A 17474-nucleotide genomic window follows, 5' to 3' on the forward strand; every position below is an offset into this window, starting at 1 on the left:
TCGCATCGCATTAAGACCTTCTCCAAGTTGGTGAGACATGACTCAAATGAGTCACCAAAGACGAAGAAGTCGTCCATGAAGACTCTTACAATTTTTTTGACCACGTCACTGAAAATTCCTATCATACGCCTTGAGAAGGTGTCGAGAGCATTACACAAGCCAAATGGCATGTGCCTATAAGCAAAGGTCCCGAACAGGCATGTGAAAGTCATCTTTTCTTGATCGGATAAGGCCACTTCAATTTGGTTATAACCTGAATAACCGTCTAGGAAACAGTAAAAGGCATAACCGGCGACTCTCTCCAAGATTTGATCGATGAAGGGGAGAGGAAAGTGATCTTTGCGTGTGCTTGCATTCATCTTGCGATAATCAATACATACTCACCACTCGGTAATCACACAGGTCAGGGTGAGCTCGCCTTTGTCATTACACACAACGGTTATAACGACTTGGATTTTTGCCCTATTTTTCTTGAATAAAGAAACTATTTTTAATCAAATTGTCTATAGTAATCGAATAATTATTTAAAAGTGTAATTAGATTAAACTAGAACATAGATTAATTTTTGGTGACTAAAATTAGTTTAGCATAATGTTACATTAATTAATTAACTTGTAACTATATGTGTGTGTGTGTGTATATATATCTATTCTCCCATCCCACAATTTATGGGATTAGGCTCTTAATCCCTCTCCCTCATCTCTCCGATTCTATCTCTCTCACTTCCTTCCCACATTCCACCACCTTCTCCCTTATCATCCCACTCTCCCACCTCCCTACACTACTCCATATATTACTGCCCCATCCTACTTATTTTCTGCAGGAGGGAGAGAGGAAGCCATCATTCTCATTATCAACACTACAATCTTCTTCTTTTTCCTTCTTTGGCCGAATGAATGAGAGAGTGTGTGTGTTACGGGTGGAGAGAGTTTCCTGCCAAATTATCCCCTACAGCAACAACATCAAATTAGACACCCCATTCCTTCCATTTCCAAGCAGCCAACGAACCCCTGTTCATGTCCATTTTCTCCTCGGTAATGTCGTTTCTAGATTTGAGATTCTTTACGAATGTTGTAGAGGTCGTCGAGGGCTTCAAATTCAACACAAGAATCTCCCAAGATGGTCAAGGATTGATAGAGTTATCGCCGTCCAAAGTTAGGTAAAATTCTCGGATTCTGATTTCTAAGCAGATTCAGCGACCCTTCTAAATCTCCATTTTTCTCCTACTTAGATTGGTGTTCAGGCTTAGACTTCTTCACAAAAGTTGTAGAGCATTTCAAGAGCTTCGCGTTAGATACAAGAATCGTCCAAATTGGCAGAGGTTTGGTCAAGTTATTCCAGTCCAAAGTTGCTGCTAGAATACCGATCTTTCATTACCAAACGAAAACCCACCGAACTCTACAGTCGAGCTTTTTGTCCGGACCGAGGTAGAATAATCGCTTCCCTACATTCTCCTAAGTATATTTTCCTATATGTTGATTTTAACAATATATAATGGAAGAAATCTCACCCAAGCATCAAAATCGTGAGATACGAAATGTACTCTGTTTCTGGAAATGGGACCCGAAATGCTACAGTGGCTTTAGGTTTTGGTTTTTGTAAAGTGTGGTACTGATATTACAGTTTGAACCCTGTACTTAATGTAGTTCTAGACTTGACCATAAACTATGTTCTTGACCCATTTTAACACTACTTGTTACATTGTAATGTTTAGAACGATAAATGCATGTTTGTCCATGATTAAGGTTACTGTGGTTATAATGTGTATAAGTATACATTGACGAACTTTATTACAGGTAAAATAGTGAATATACTAGAATAGAAACAAAAACAGTTGTTTCTTAAATAAAAAGTAGGGATTAGTGTATTGTGATCTATGTATAAAAATGGTAAAAAGATTCTATTATTAAGTACGTTAAAATGCCCGATACTTTAAAGATTACCAATGCGACTTACATTTTTTTTAAAAGTAGTTAACTGTTATAATAACTAAGAAATAGAATTACAAGAAAACCATTTTCTAGAATTAAAAAAATAACAAAGTTAACAAGTTGTAGAATTTTATAACAATGGACTAGTACTAAATGCGTAAGTAATAATTTAAACAGTAAGTAACTAGGTTATTAAATTAGTAGGTTAATAATGTAAATGAAAATATTATTCAAAAGCCTTCGGATTACCAAGTTATTAAAATTAGTTTTGGAACATACTAATTTACAGTTTGACGCCAAGGGAGTAGGATAATACAATTTCAATTCTAAGTTCATTCTGTTTACCAATTAAACCTTAAGAGTTACGAAAATACTGATGGAATCCTCAAAGTTAATAAGAATATATACTTGTTCAATAAAACTTAAATATTCGAAAAGGTTTCGGCCCAATCCAAATCCCTTACGTGTTTAATTATTTGCACCTATTAATTATTATATTGTTGTCTCATTAAAATGTATTGTGTTTGAGCAGTTATTGATTGTATCATGTTGTACGTGCTAGAATGGACTTAGATTCATGGGATGGTTTCGAGTAGTGAACACATAGACGTGGTTAAGTAAAGGATAAAAATGGTAAAGTTGATTGAGGATGTTAGGTGTCAATAAAGGACCCTGGTACGGTAAAGTACCTTTATTTGATTTGGGGAACAGTAAAGAACCCCGAGTACGGTAAAGTACTCAGAGTATGTGGAGGACGGTAAAGGACTCTGGGTACAGGATTTGGGATACGGTAAAGGATCCTAAATGCGGTACAATACCCAGTGTGTGCGAAGGACGGTAAAGGACTTCGGGTACTGTATTTTGGGAAATGGTAAAGATCCCTGAATACAGTATAGTACCCAGTGTGTAGATTAGGGGTATGGTAAAGTACCCAGTGTGTAGAGTTGGAAGACGGTAAAGGATCTTGGCAATGAGATAGTGTGACCCCTATTGCTGAGTTGTCATGGTGAGTTGTTCCTTTATTATGGTTGTAGGTGAATCCAAACTGAGTACATAATTTAGTAGTATTCACGTAGAACCCTGGTGCAGGACAGATAAAGGGAGAGTTATTCCATGGGACGGTCAAAGTTGGTAGATGTGGGAGGAAAGGATCTCGTGGAAAGGATCCTTAGATTTCATGTAAGTTGATGATAGTAAAGAAAACGATGATGGGTGAAATTACACAGAAACCCCCTCATCTGTATGTTTTGGACTTGAACACCCCTTAACCTTTAAAAATGCCCAAAAGCACCCCCTCATTTACTGAAAATTAAAAAATCGTGGATGCCGTTAACGGAATGAATGAAATGAAAAATATACCTTTCTTATATTACACGGAGCAAAACTCGTCTCCCTCATCTCATCTCATCTTCCTCCATGTCATTCTCCTTTTGCAGAGAGAGCATCTTCCTCCCTGTCCTTCTCAAAGGAAGCTTCCACATCCTCCCACCAAACCACCGTCCCTCTCGAATCCACCCCTCTCCTCTCCAAATCCCAACCCCGCCCCCTCTCTCCTCAACCCCAAAACCTTCCGCCATCGACGGCGCCGGCATCCTCGACCTCCCTTACTCCTTCAAGCGTACCGAATGGCTCTTCAGCCTTTTCACCCTCTCCATCGTCACCCTCCTAACCTACCACTACCTAATGCTCCTCGTCCACTCCCAAAAGAAGCTCAAGCAATTGGGACAATTTTCCAAAATATCCTCCTTCAGTGACCTGGGTTTTATCATGTGCGGCCCCGTCGGCAGGTTTAGCGTCGACGTGATGATCGTGCTCTCCCAAGCTGGGTTCTGTATTAGCTACCTTGTATTTATAGCTAACATATTGACTTATGTCTTTAACTGTTCGACGAAATTGACCAATGGGGTTGTCGTTGAAAGCTATTTATATATGGGGGCTTTTTCTGTTTCAATCGGGGAAGAAATAAAGGATATTATCACTACGAATTTGGGGCTGGGGTTGATGAGCAATCTGGTGCAGTTGGGTTTGCAGTTTATATATGATGAAATGAATTGTGGGCAACTACTTTTATTTAAGAGCAATTATGAAACAAGGTATTTGTGGGTTGTGTTATGTGGCTTCTTAGATCATAAATGGATTATTTGGTTTTGTTTCTCCTTGCCTTTTTGTGATTTTATACTAAAAGTGTGTTTCATCTGAAAATTTATCCTTGCTACTGAGTACAAGTGATTTCCTTTCCAAGAATAGGTTGTTCCATGTTTCATGTTTGGATTGCGAATTATAGTAGGTGTTTACCCAACAGAATGTGCAATTTTTTCGTTTCGTTTGGGTTGGGTGTGGCTGTGTATGCGTTTGAAGGGATTGGGATGGTTTTGCCGTTCAATCGGAGAAGAAAGACAAGAAAGAGTTTGAAAAAATTTTGGGTTTGTCTGTGTTGCCAGCTTCCATGGAATTATGGGTTTGTTTGTGTTGCTAGCTTCCATGGCTGTCGTAGGAGAGAGAGAGAGAGAGAGAGAGAGAGAGAGAGAGGGAGAGAGAAAGAGAGAGAGAAAATGTATTAAGGGCATTTTTGTCCAAAAATGCCAAAACTAATGTCATGTGCCCTTGCAACAAACGGTTCTGAAATGGAAGGGTGTCACCTGGGTAACAGTAATACATGATGGGGTGCTTTTAGGTGTTTTTACAGGTTAGGGGATGTTCATGTCCAAAACATATAGATGAAGGGGTCTCTGTGTAATTTCACCAAAGATGATGTGTTATTATTATGTGCCTTTTGTGTATTATCAATTGTTATATTGTTGAACTGCTAACTGTAGAGTAAGGGGTTAGTAGGGTTGGGATTATCTACTGAGTTTCAAAACTCATTATAGTGCCGTTGGGCTGGTGTTTCATGCTAGGTAATCCAGAGACTGAAGAACAAAATCCTCTTCAAGATGATTAGTATTAGGGTGAAGAATTCCCAACTGAGGAAGGAGAGTTTGTCGAGCCTTGGTTGCCTTACTCTTAGAAACTCTGTTAATTTGAAGTACAGTTATTTAAATTTTCAAAAGTGTTATTATTTTTGTTAAACTCTGTTTTATTTCGTTGGGTTGTAAGACAATAAAGTAGTTTTGAATTTATTATTTGAGATTTCCACTGCCAAACTCTGTTTAAATAGAATTTCATTTCTCAAATTAGTTTTATGAATTATTAAATTAATTAAAAATAATTTAATTAACATGTCCGAAAATCGGGGCATTACAACGGTCATCCCCGCCTTTTTAGGCACAACTTGAATGGGGCTTACCCATTTAGAATCGGTGATGGGATAGATAATCCCAACATCGAGCAATTAAAATATTTCGGCGTGAACAACATCCTTCATGATTGGATTGAGCCAGTGTTGAGGTTGCCGCGATGGTTTGACATCCTCCTCTAAGTAAATATGGTGAAAGCATAGAGAGGGAGATATGCCTTGAATGTCAGCAATTGTCCATCCAATTGCTTTTTTGTGCCTCCCCAAGAGTGCAAACAACTCCTCCTCTTGGAGATTCCCAAGAGAGGAAGAAATGACCACCGGAAATGTGTTATCCTTGCCAAGAAAGGCGTATTTCAAGGTGTCTGGTAGTGCTTCAATTCAAGAGTAGGTGGCTCAACACTAGAAGGGAGTGTTTTCCGCTCAAGGGGAGGTAACTCCTCAAACTTCGGAGTCTATGGTGCAATTCCGCACATATCCTTATCGCCTTCCTCCCCATTGAGCAAGGAAAGAGATATTCCATCTCCGCTAACTCGAGAAAGGAGGCCTCTTCGGAGGTAAAAGCTACCTCCAAAGAGTCCTTATACAAGAATTCATCCATATTCCCTTGCACTAATGTATCCACGAGATTGACATTTTGACAATCGTCATCATCACCCATTTGCGCCCCAATAATGAACATGTTTACCTCCATCTTCATGTTACCAAAGGTCATGTTCAGTAGTCCATTCCGGCAATTGATAACCGCATTAGAAGTTGCCAAAAATGGCCGACCTAGGATAACAGGTGTGGATAGCGGCAATGAGAGTGATGGACAAGTATTCAAAACCATGAAATCCATCGGATATACAAATTGATCAACCTGGACCAATATGTCTTCCACCACACCCCAAGGAATGTGAATACTCCCATCCACCAATTGAAGCATGACTCGCGTGGGTTTCATCTCCCCGAACCCTAACTCTTGGTACACCGAGTATGGTAGTAAATTAACACTTTGTTCCCAAGTCCAAAAGAGCTTGCTCCACTTTCTTACCCCCAATAGTAACTGAAATTGTGGGACACCCGGGGTCTTTGTATTTAGGAGCAAGGTTTGTTTGAATGACTCGACTGACTTGTTCGGTAAGGAGAACCTTCTTGTGCACATTAAGCTTGCGCTTTTGTGTGCACAAGTCCTTTAAGAACTTAGCATACGAGGGAATCTGTTTGATGGCATCCATCAATGGGATGTTAATCTTGACTTGCTTGAACAAGTCATATACCTCAGCATTATTGAATGGATGGGTCGGCATTCTCAATCTAGAAGGGTAAGGTGTAGAGACCCATAATTTTGTTTAATAAATTTAAATGTTTCTCTAAGGATAAAGGATGATAATATATGGAAAATATGTTTGAGGGTTCGATGTGCAAAGATTCAAAAAATACGAGTGCTAGTGTGATTTCCTTATATGTGTGTATATATATAGGAGGGTGTGAGAGATTCACACACACACCCTCTCATTCTCTCTCGTCTCTCCCTCTCTACCTCTCGACATCTCTCTCTCTCTCTCTCTCTCAAAACTCCACTCTATCTCTCAAAACCCATACTAAACAACTTCCATTCCGCCTTCTACACGTGATTTTGAGCTTGCTCTTCGTCGATTAGAGTTCAAAGTGGTGTAGTCCGGTAGAATCAAGTTCTTAAAGTCTAGGGCATGTTCCATTTCATGGGTTCCGTTCTCAAGCCGTGAGGTAGGGATTCTACCTCTCAATATATGTAAAAGAAGTGTTTTTCTTACCTTGAATCATGCCTTGGATTATTGGGTGTCATTGTTCTTGCTCTTGATTTTCTGTAGAATCGCTGCTCGTAACGTTGTGGTATCGATACAACATTAAGTATTGTATCGATACTACAAAGTTAACTTTCAAGGCAGCGAATGTTATATCGATACAACATTTAAGTCGTATCGATACTAGGACCTTAGAGACAGTTTTGCTTCTGTTGATCCCATTTCCATTTGTTTGACCCCCGATCACTTCTAACTCATTCTAAGCAACTCCAAATCATCCCATAGCATGATTATTTGTACTCGTTGAGTTCGTGGAGTATCTTTGCATCTCTTGCCCTTGTTCGGTAGAATTTTACTTGATTGTCACGTGCACCATGGTTGAATTGGAATGACACGTTATGAGGATATGAGATTCTTGAACACCTATCGACACAATGAAAACATTCAGGACCCATCGATGGGTGGGTGCTTGGTAGGGGGTATCAGGATCCCTTAATTGTCCTGGCAGGAGCAAAAGTTTGTATTGGTTACATTCAGGACCTACCAATGGGTATGGTGCCTGGCAGGGGGTATCGGGATCCCTTAATTGGACCGGCAGGAGCTTCGGCTCATGACACTAAATGAAAAGACATTGGACACATGGAAGATGGAAATGGTTTTAGTTTGAGTTGTATGAAAATCATTAAGTCGTGGATTCAAGATTATTGAGCCAAGGTTGTTGATTGTCTTACCATCCTTGTTCTTGTTCCTATCTTAAGATCATCATAGCATCTCGTTTGCATATAATGTTAGTGTAGAATTTCTTACTGGGCTAGTGTGGCTCAACCCTTCATTATTCAGGTGCTAACCCAGGACAATAGCTTGCATGCTTGGAGTGCTTGGATGTGCAAAATACTTTTAAAAGCTAACTGAAGGAGTTACTCATCCATCTTTGTAAACTTTCTTTTAAAAGAAGTGTTTGTAATTTTAATTGCAAATCTTTTGACTATGGAATATTGTAAACCCTTAACTCAAAACTCTATCTTGATACTCAGTACTTATGTTAATTCGGGCATTCGAGCCAATGATGTAAACTTTTAGAAACTTGAATGTCGAAGTGCAATAATGGAAATGGAAATGGTAAACTCTTTTTGGGTATCGTATGGATAATTGTGAGGGTTTTATTATGGAAATCATTTATATTTATGTTGAAAATCGAGGGTGTGACAACTTTGTTTCATAGTTGTAGACACCCCAATTTGGGCTTCTAGATTAGTTTACTTACGGTATTAGATTCCCCAATAATGAAATGGATCAAGAACACCCCGGGAATGTCGAGTGTTTGAGCTTTGAGTGTTTGCAAAACAATTGAACCTAATCTAGCCGAAGTTGCTTCAAAAGCCAAAAACCCTAGTGGCGCGTGTTGGTTGAGAGACTGCGCGCGCAGATCAACTTGACAGGTGTTGGTCAATGGTCAAAGCTTGATAGTTGACCAACATGTGAGTAGGTGGTACACGCGCGCGCTGCTCCAAAACCCGCGCGCGCGGGTCAAGCTGCCAGGTGTGGTCAATAGTCAAAGCTTGACCGTTGACCCACATGCTCCAGGGTGCAACACACGCTCACCAGGGCACAACCCGCGCGCGCCGGTCATAACCTGTCCCCATTACCTTTATGGGTTGGTAAGCTTAACCACCAAGTAACCCTCAGCCAGCCTCGTGGACTGGTTGAGCTCCTCTCTTTGCAACTCCATACCTACCACTTCTTTCTTATATATACCCCCCATGGTTCTTCCATTCAAGGGGTTCAAAAAAAAAAAGAGATTCAAAGGGTTACAAAATTTTAAGGTTTTAAAAGTTCCAAGATTTTAAAGGGTTCCAAGTTTTAAAGCCTTAAGTTTCAATCACTCAAGAACATAGCTTATTTTTTTGCTTCTACCATTCAAACACCCCAATCAACCTCAAAGCTCAAACACCTTTCAAACTCAAAAACCAAAGGTATAGCATACCTACTGTTTTCCTGTTTTGATCCCTGAGGGCGGCTGGCAGGGCCAAGGCTGGTAATCAATGTTTCAAAAACCGTTGTGGTTGGAACCAACGTGCATCGGTCCCATATTCGGTGCGCCACTCTTTGGCTGCTTGCGTAGGACCGTGTGGGGATTGGTTTCCTACTGTTTTTCGTCTTTTACTTTGTATAGATCACTGTTAAGCATGTAAATAACCAGTTTACTGCTTTCCTTTGTTAGAAATGCTAGCTATTTTTCAATATGCATGTCTGCTGCTGTGGAGTACCCCTGTGATCATTCTAAATATGTTCTAGAACCCAGAAACATGTAAACCAAACACTGGTTGAACGATAGACAAGCGCGCGCCAGGGCATAATGCACGCGCGCTGGAGCGCCATATGCACGCGCCGGAACGCCATACGCGTGCACGCAGTCTGTCTCCGACCAGTGAGTGGCCTTGCATGGGTAACTTGGCTTTAGGCCGTTGTTTTGTCCCCACACTATTTATGGGGTGTTTTGTTAATTTGTAGGGCTTTTCAGCCTTTTAACTGTATATTATAACTGCTTAGAACTGCTTGGTTTGTCCTGGGTGTGCATTGGTCCTTCCAGAGCCTAGAAGAGGGTAAAAACAGAGACTGTGAGTGAAGCAAAGTCATGCGCGCATGTTGTGGACTCGCGCGCGCAAGTTTGAACTTCGTGTAGTGGCTTTGGTCAGTGCATGCGAGGTCTTTCTTGCGCTCGTAAAATCCAGATGTGTGTGCTGGGTTTGGTTCTATTCAATAGAACTTGGCCTTTACCATGTTTACTGCTTTCGCATCCATGCTATCAATTACATCTTGCAAACTGTTATAGTTTTATTCCCCATTAAACTATTCCCCGCCCACCTAAATGGCTAAAAAAGAATTGATTAATCAAACAGAATCGCAAACATCTTTCGGAAATGCCTAAATAAAGACCAATCTCCGGATTGGGCGAGAGGGGTGCCTTAAAACCCTTCCCCTCTCGTAACCTGGCTCCCAAACCTAGATATGGTTATGACGGACTGGTTCCTTCACTTTTTCAAAATAAACAGCGCAGCGAGCGTTTCAAGTTCGGTTCCTTGGGTGTCGAACCTTCAAACCCAAGTGGTGACTCTGCATTGAGCGCTTGTCTGCAAAAAGAGCGCTCATCGATCCGCCTTTTTCCGGGCATGCTGCCCACAATGGTGACTCTGCTGGGGAATGATTGAACCAATATTAATCTGTACTTAGAGTTTAATACACTTATGAACAATCTTTTAAAAGTCTGTCAAAACAGTGAGCTTCGCGCTGCCGAAGGTTAGAATGGTGATTTAACAGGATCTCGTGTTCAGCCAATCCGATCTGGGACTTTTTTTGATTGATCACTTGTGCAGTTTCCTCTAAAGATGGACTAAATAAAGTGAGCTAAATTTGAAAAAGCATTTTGCAAAATCGTAATTCTGTTCCATTAATCAACTTTTTAACATTCTCATTTGCATCGATGTTGAATAGTTGCATTGGAGCATTTTGGCAAGCCGGCACGGTTTACCTGAGCCCGAGGACCCCAAATGCCCAACAACCTTCGACGATGATAAGTCATTCTACCATTCAACTGTTGCTCTGTGGTTACGCGGGTAGCGGGAGGTATATCTTGGCTTTAGTCCAAGGAACGCCCTCAAACCAAAACTAGCCTTTGCATATACAAAGCACTAGAACTCTCCAAACTAAGACAGGTACCTGTAGGGTAAGATCTATTTGCATCTAACCCCCATATACTGTCTACGTGTTACTGCTTTCCCTATCGCATGCACTGTACATACATACCATTTTGCGTAGGAGCATGTTTAGGGCGGCTTCTAGGTTGTCTCTCTTTTGAGTCTGTCTTATGCTTATTAGGACGCTACCATGGCCCGATGAAGAGTCGTGCATCTTGATGGTGCATGTTATCAATTCTCAAAGTCCTTAAGTCAACAAGACATTGGGAAATCAAAACTTTCTAAGTCCTTGTCTAAATACCCGATCGAGGTTTCAAACAGAAAATAAGGAACAACAGAGAGAATGTCGTGATGCTTATACCACCTTGGTTGTCATGCGCAGCACATACACCGTTTAGGCTATGGCGCTATGTCGCCTACGCCACCCCGGTTCCAGTATCACGTCATCTACACCGAGTTGTTCTGACTCTAAAGGTTGAAACTTCGAGAACAGAATAGTCAAAGACTTAGACTATTTTGACATCTCTTAGTATTAGTCGATTCAAACAAGGATACACCATCGAAAAGAAATCTGAGGATTTTGGCAGCGTCCAGACATCATGAGGCAGACTTGTTTTTAGTTATAGAGTCTATGAGGACACCGACGAATGACGTGGACATTGCATTTCTTTTTGCAATTAACTGTTGCTGCAGGAACGTCACTGAGCTTTCAATTACTTTACTGTCTAGTTTGGAACTATTGCACCGAACAAGATAGCACCAAAAGGAAGAACCAAACCTACTTGGGAATGTCTTCAAAATCCATTTCAACAACTCGTTAGGCTAGAAACCTAGTTAGTTGCAATGGAGGCTTCTCCAGGTTCATTGTTGGCTGCCATACAGTCGGGTTCGCCGTTGATATTGCAAAAAGCCACGCCACCGGCTTCCCCATCATCAACTTCTTCTTCAGGCTCAATAGAAAAATCTGTCATGGCAGATCAGCCGCAACCGCTCACTCTGGAAACCATGCTCATGATCCTCCAAAATAGTATCAGTGTTATGCAGCAGAGGACCAGTTAGACTGATGCTAACATCACTTGCTTGAATGACCTTATCAACACTCGTCTTCCACCAGAGCCAGTGCTTAAAGAGGAAGGCAAAAAAAAAGGGACGATGAGGATGTTCATGAAGAACCTTTCTTTGTCGATGATCCAAATCATGCAGGGCGTCTCATTGTTCAGCCCATCTCTAGAGAGGCTCGTGTGCTGGCTCCAAACCCCAATCCGGTGGCTGTTAGGCATGTTCAAAACCCAGACATGGTCACTCTCATGGCCAAGATGGCTAGGCAGAAGAAGCTATCTCAAAATCCGAGAAGATCAATGCCGGAGGAATTGACCTGGATCGTCTCTGCCTGTACCCCAATGCTAGGCTTTCCGACAAATTCAAGATGCCTGACTTGGTCAAGTTCGACGAGAGCGGTGATCCCAAGACTCATCTCTTTGGCTACCATGCTACAATGAAGCTCCTGGGTGTGGAAAGTGAGGCTATGTCTCAGTTGTTCCCACAGACTACTCTCTCCAGACCTGCTTTCCAATGGTTTTTGTCGCTCGACATCTCCAAAAGAAGGACTTGGGAAGACATTGGGGCTACCTTTGTTGCACAGTACAATTTCAACTCTCAACTCAAGATGACTACTCGTGAGTTGGAGTCCACCAAAATGGAAGCAAAAGAGTCCTTTGCGGATTTCGTTAAGAGGTGGAGCGCCAAAGCCGCTCTAATGACTGAACGCCCAAGCGAGAGGGATCAACTCCGCATCATCTCGCGCAATCTTCAGCCCGACTATGCCAAGAACCTTGTGTTGGTTCAAGCATCTGCAAACTTTGAGACTTTCTTTGAGTCTGGTTTGGCCATTGAGGATGCACTGCAGAGTGGAATTCTGCCTAGAGGAGAGTTCTCCTCACAAAAAGCTAAATCGAAGTTTTACTCTGGAAATAATAGCTCATTTTTTGGCGGTGGCAATTACGCCAGTACGGCTTCAAGTGGGGACAACGCAGTTGCCGCCAACATCAATTAGATTCAAAATGCTCAAAGCTACCGGGCCCGAACCCAACCTCGGAGTTTCTCTGTCTTCGAGGCGCCTCTGTCAACAATGATGGAAAAGCTCGTCAAATCTAGGCATCTCAAACCTTTGACCCCAACTCCCCCACCAAAAGTCCTACCTTTCGGTTACAATCCTAACCTATTTTGCGCCTTCCACCAAATGTCTGGCCATCCCACTGAAGTATGCTATCGTCTTCGACATGGGATTCAAGATCTCATTGACAATGGCACGGTTCAAGTTCCACCAAAGCCCAATGTCATCTCCAACTCCTTGCCTCAACACCACTCTGACCCTCTGGTTGGTCAGATATCTATCACCTCCACACAAATCAACCTGAGCTCCACCATATTCAACCCTAGCCACTATATCGTCCCAGAAAGCCAACCCAAACCAATCGTATCCATCCCGTTCGAACCGGATATTAATATGTAGGTTGGGCAATTGAGGTCTTCACTACCGACATCTGGATTGACAGCAATGAGGAGCTTACAAAGGAGCGGACTGAGGGGATGAGATCCATTGTTCAAGGGAGTACCGAGTAGGTTTGGTCGAAGAAGCTGAGGAAGCCAAAGTGCTGTTGCTTGGGCCTGATGTCCTCTAGATCCCACCTCTCTGTGAGGAAGCCAAGGGTAACTATAAAAGTTGCATTTTTAAATCGCGTCTATTTTGCATTGACACTTTTGAGTCTGAGTCTGACACAGTGTCTGTCAAATTGTCTAAGTCTAGCTCTGAGTCGAAGGTTGTGCCTCTTGGCCCTCCATGTCGTAGCTTCTATTCGAGTCTTTTGCTGTACTTGGCAACCCCGAGGGGCTTTCTTTTGATATGCATTATTTTGCTTCTAAGTACTTCATTGACTTTGAATAAACTATGTCGACCCTAGCGACGAAGGGATAGATTTCGATAGGATCATCCCCAAGGAAATGTGTTCCCTTGCAGAAAGGGAAGACGAAAGGCATGCTCAGCCTATAATTGAAATAGTAGTTTCAAGTAAACTTGAAAGATGAGGTAGACCCCCCGAATGGTTCAACATTGTTCTAGAGGAGCATTGTACCTGGTCAGACAGTCTTGAAGAGTTCATCGACATCTTGGCATGGTCTCTCAAAAGACACGCCTGGTGTTGATCCTAAGATTAAAAAGCATTGAATCCCTTTATTATTGGGTGCCAATCCATGCAAAGCAAAGCTCAGAAGGTCCAGCGCCACATTCCATGTTCAAGTTTGCAGGAACAACATTCCGCCAAGCACAAGTTAGAACATTCAAAATTGGCCTAGAGTGAGGCATGTCAACTGAAGCACTCTGAATCCTTCATCATAAGGCTATTTTATCTAGGGCTGTAGCCAAAAATCATCGACCTCGATGGTAATGAATTCAATATCTTGGTCAACATGGATCAATTCAAAAGCCTTTTCCCTGAGAGAAGCTCGTTGGGTTGAAAACCCCATGGGTGGGTAGTTCCAAGCAAAAGTTAGAGCAGCCTACTAGACTAAGAACCTATGAAGGAGGTTTAGGCAAAAGTAAATAGGCAATATTTGAAAGCTCGCTAGACCGAAAACCCAAATGGGCAGTTCTAAGCAAAAGTTAGAGAATAAAAGGTGAGGTAAAATACACGAGCGAACCTTAGCCTGAACTACGTTTTGACCTGATTCCAAAATGGGATACGTAGGCAGTCTCTCTTTTAAGACTCGGTCACAATCTATCAATTTGATCCAAGGCTTTGGTACATCACCGCGATCAAAAAGAAGACAAGCTTCATCTGTGCAAAAAGGGGAAAACCTTTCATCTTTCAATTTTGTTTCAAACTATTACTTCAATTTCAAAGTTGAGCAAAAGCCTTAAAATATTTTAAGCATAAAAAATAGAACGAAATGCTAGCGAGGCCTAACGGCTCACAGTTTATTTTCAGTTCAGCGAAGTCTAGTTTGAGCAGCTGCAATAGCTTTGCAGTCACGCGCACTAGTTCGATACTCATGCACGCTTGTTCAATATGATGCGCGTTGGTCTCAAACCTGCGCGCGTATTCAATTCGAGCAACAATCAATGGCAGTCAGCTACTGCCTTCGAATGTCATTCAAGGGGCTTTTGCCAAGTTTTGTCATGTTGTGCTGGTCATATGGACTCAATGCGACTGCACGGGGGTGTCGGTTTCAGTCCGGGCCTATATGAGTCATCATTTGCATCTTATGTCTGTTTTGTGACATTTTTCCAGATTTTCAATCCATTGTCGTTTCGGGATTCTTTCCCAATTTTGTCAGTTCGTACAGGTCACTATATAGCTATTTGACCTTATGCAAGTGTCAGTTTCACCTGTCCAAGGGGATATTGTGAGTTTTGGCTCGTTAATGCCCAAAATTTCATTATTTTCCATGTGTCTAAGGGTCCATGTCGCATCCTGGGGCTCTTTCTCCCTTTTCGTTTGAGCTAGGCGAGTTTGTACATGTGTGCATATCTGTGTATCGACTCAGTTCACTTGCCAATGCAAATTAGATATTAGCAGATAGTTTTTGTCCATAAACTGAAAAATGTAATTTTTACATTTCTACCATAGCTTCCATAATCCAGAAGCTGTGAATCTCATGAATGGCAAGGGTATATCTGCCTAAGGCCAAGCAAAGCATATCTTTAGGGCACGTCTGCCCAAGCATCAAAGAAAGGGCGCGCAGGCTCAATGTCGTACCTAAATGTCAACTGGGCACGCCGGCCCGCTCAAGCGTCTATATATCTGGGTGTGCATCTCAGAAGCAAAAGATAGTAAAGTAATGAGGCTCAGTGATAGTCCTTAAGCATCGTTGTCCTCCTAGGAGCCGCCCTTAGCTAGGGTCTGCATTTTCAGTTTGTGCATTCACATAGTATACATCCTTTGCATATTGTGTATATCAACTGTTGAAAACAGGAAAGTGGCTAGTTTGTGGGAGTTATGCCAGAATGATAGCCATCTTGCGATTTGTTTTGCTGAAGGGCTGCGATGCAATCTCCTGCGGAACCAAATCAACGACAGCTGGTCCTATCCAATCTATCAACAATGATCAGTCATATCGTCCGATTAATCCTCAATAGCGATTAATCCATCAACGATGATCAATCATATCGTCTGATTAATCCTCAACAACGATTAATCCATCAGCAATGGTCAGCCATATCATCAACGACGGTCTGCCATATCGTCCGTATCAGTCATTCAACGATGGTCAACCATATCGTTCATCTCAGTCATTCAACGATGGTCAGCCATATCATCAACGACGGTCAGCCATATTGTCCATCTTAGTCATTGGTCAGCCATATCATCAACGACGGTCAGCCATATCATCAACAACGGTCAGCCATATCGTCCATCTTAGTCATTCAACGATGGTCAGCCATATCATCAACGATGGTCAGCCATATCTTCCATCTCAGTAACCCAGCGATGGTCAGCCATATCATCAACGACGGTCAGCCATATCGTCCATCTCCGTCATTCAGCGATGGTCAGCCATATTATCAACGACGGTCAGCCATGTCATCCCTCTCAGTCATTCAGCGATGGTCAGCCATATCATCAATGATGGTCAGCCATATCATCCCTCTCAATCATTCAGCGATGATCAGCCATATCATCAACAACGATCAGCCATATCGTCCATTTCCATCTCAGTCATTCAGCGATGATGAGCCATATCATCAACGACGATCAGCCATATCGTCCATTTCCATCTCAATCATTCAGCGATGATCAGCCATATCATCAACGATGGTCAGCCATATCATCCATTTCCATCCATCAACAACGATCAGCCATATCATCAATGACGATCAGTCATATCGTCCATTTCCATCCATCAACAATGATCAGCCATATCATCAATGACGATCAGCCATATCGTCCATTTCCATCCATCAACGACAATCAGTCGTATTGTCTGTTTCGATCCGTCAATGATGATCAGCCATATCATCCTTTCAATCCGTCAACGACGATCAGACTATCGTCTGTGTTCACTCTCTCAACGGCAATCAGAATATCGTCCGATCAATCCACGACGATGATCAGAATATCGTTTGATGGTCCACCTGTCCGCAACTAATGGTTCCCCATATGAAATTCAACCAGCCTGACACGACCTACCCGTGTTTGTTGGATTGCTTTGTGCCGAGGATAGTTTGATCCCAAGCAATGACGACCTACCCTGTAATGCCCCTAATTTTGGGAACGTTAAATAACATTTTCATTGAAAAACTAAATAGAGTCTGGCTCGATATTACATCATAATCTTAACAAAAGTACTCTTATTCAAATAAGGGAGGGAACTAGGGTTCCTAACTACTGCTCATGTTCCTCCATCCTGGCTAGCTCCAAAGGCTTCCAAGGTGTAGAGTTTACCCTGTTCGTCTATAAGATTTGACACATTATACCAGTGTCGCCACCAATATAATATGTTAGGGTCACCAAAGGTAACACCGTAAGCTACAAAAGCTCAATAGATTAACCCATACCCTCTAACCCTTAACTTACAAACAATCGATCACAATTCAATGATTTCCACATAATTCACACATATTTGACAAAACAGTTAACAATAACACATTCTCGTTTATTATCCAAACTAACGTTTGTGTCCTTGATTTTTTGAGTTTCTCCTACGCTACTTCTCATAGACCGTGTCACCATTTCCCACATTTCATAAACCATATCAACATTTCCAAAATCGTTTTAACACACCCAACCTCGGTTCTGCCATTCCGGTCTCCCGAGTATCCTCACAATGGTTCCGTCGCACCGGGTTC

At 42.0% G+C, this 17474-nt stretch overlaps 1 protein-coding gene across 1 annotated transcript; it reads left to right on the top strand.

Moving 5' to 3' along the window:
• Positions 1 to 3139: 3139 nt before the first annotated feature.
• On the top strand, positions 3140 to 4668 carry LOC131303014 (amino acid transporter AVT3A-like). The gene is made up of 4 exons (XM_058329805.1): positions 3140 to 3171; positions 3368 to 4024; positions 4290 to 4389; positions 4606 to 4668. Exons 1-4 carry the CDS (start codon positions 3140 to 3142, stop codon positions 4666 to 4668), a joined length of 852 nt encoding a protein of 283 aa, XP_058185788.1.
• The last annotated feature ends 12806 nt before the right edge of the window (positions 4669 to 17474 follow it).

This window comes from Rhododendron vialii, chromosome 10a (assembly GCF_030253575.1).
Source record: "Rhododendron vialii isolate Sample 1 chromosome 10a, ASM3025357v1".
NCBI lineage: Eukaryota > Viridiplantae > Streptophyta > Magnoliopsida > Ericales > Ericaceae > Rhododendron > Rhododendron vialii.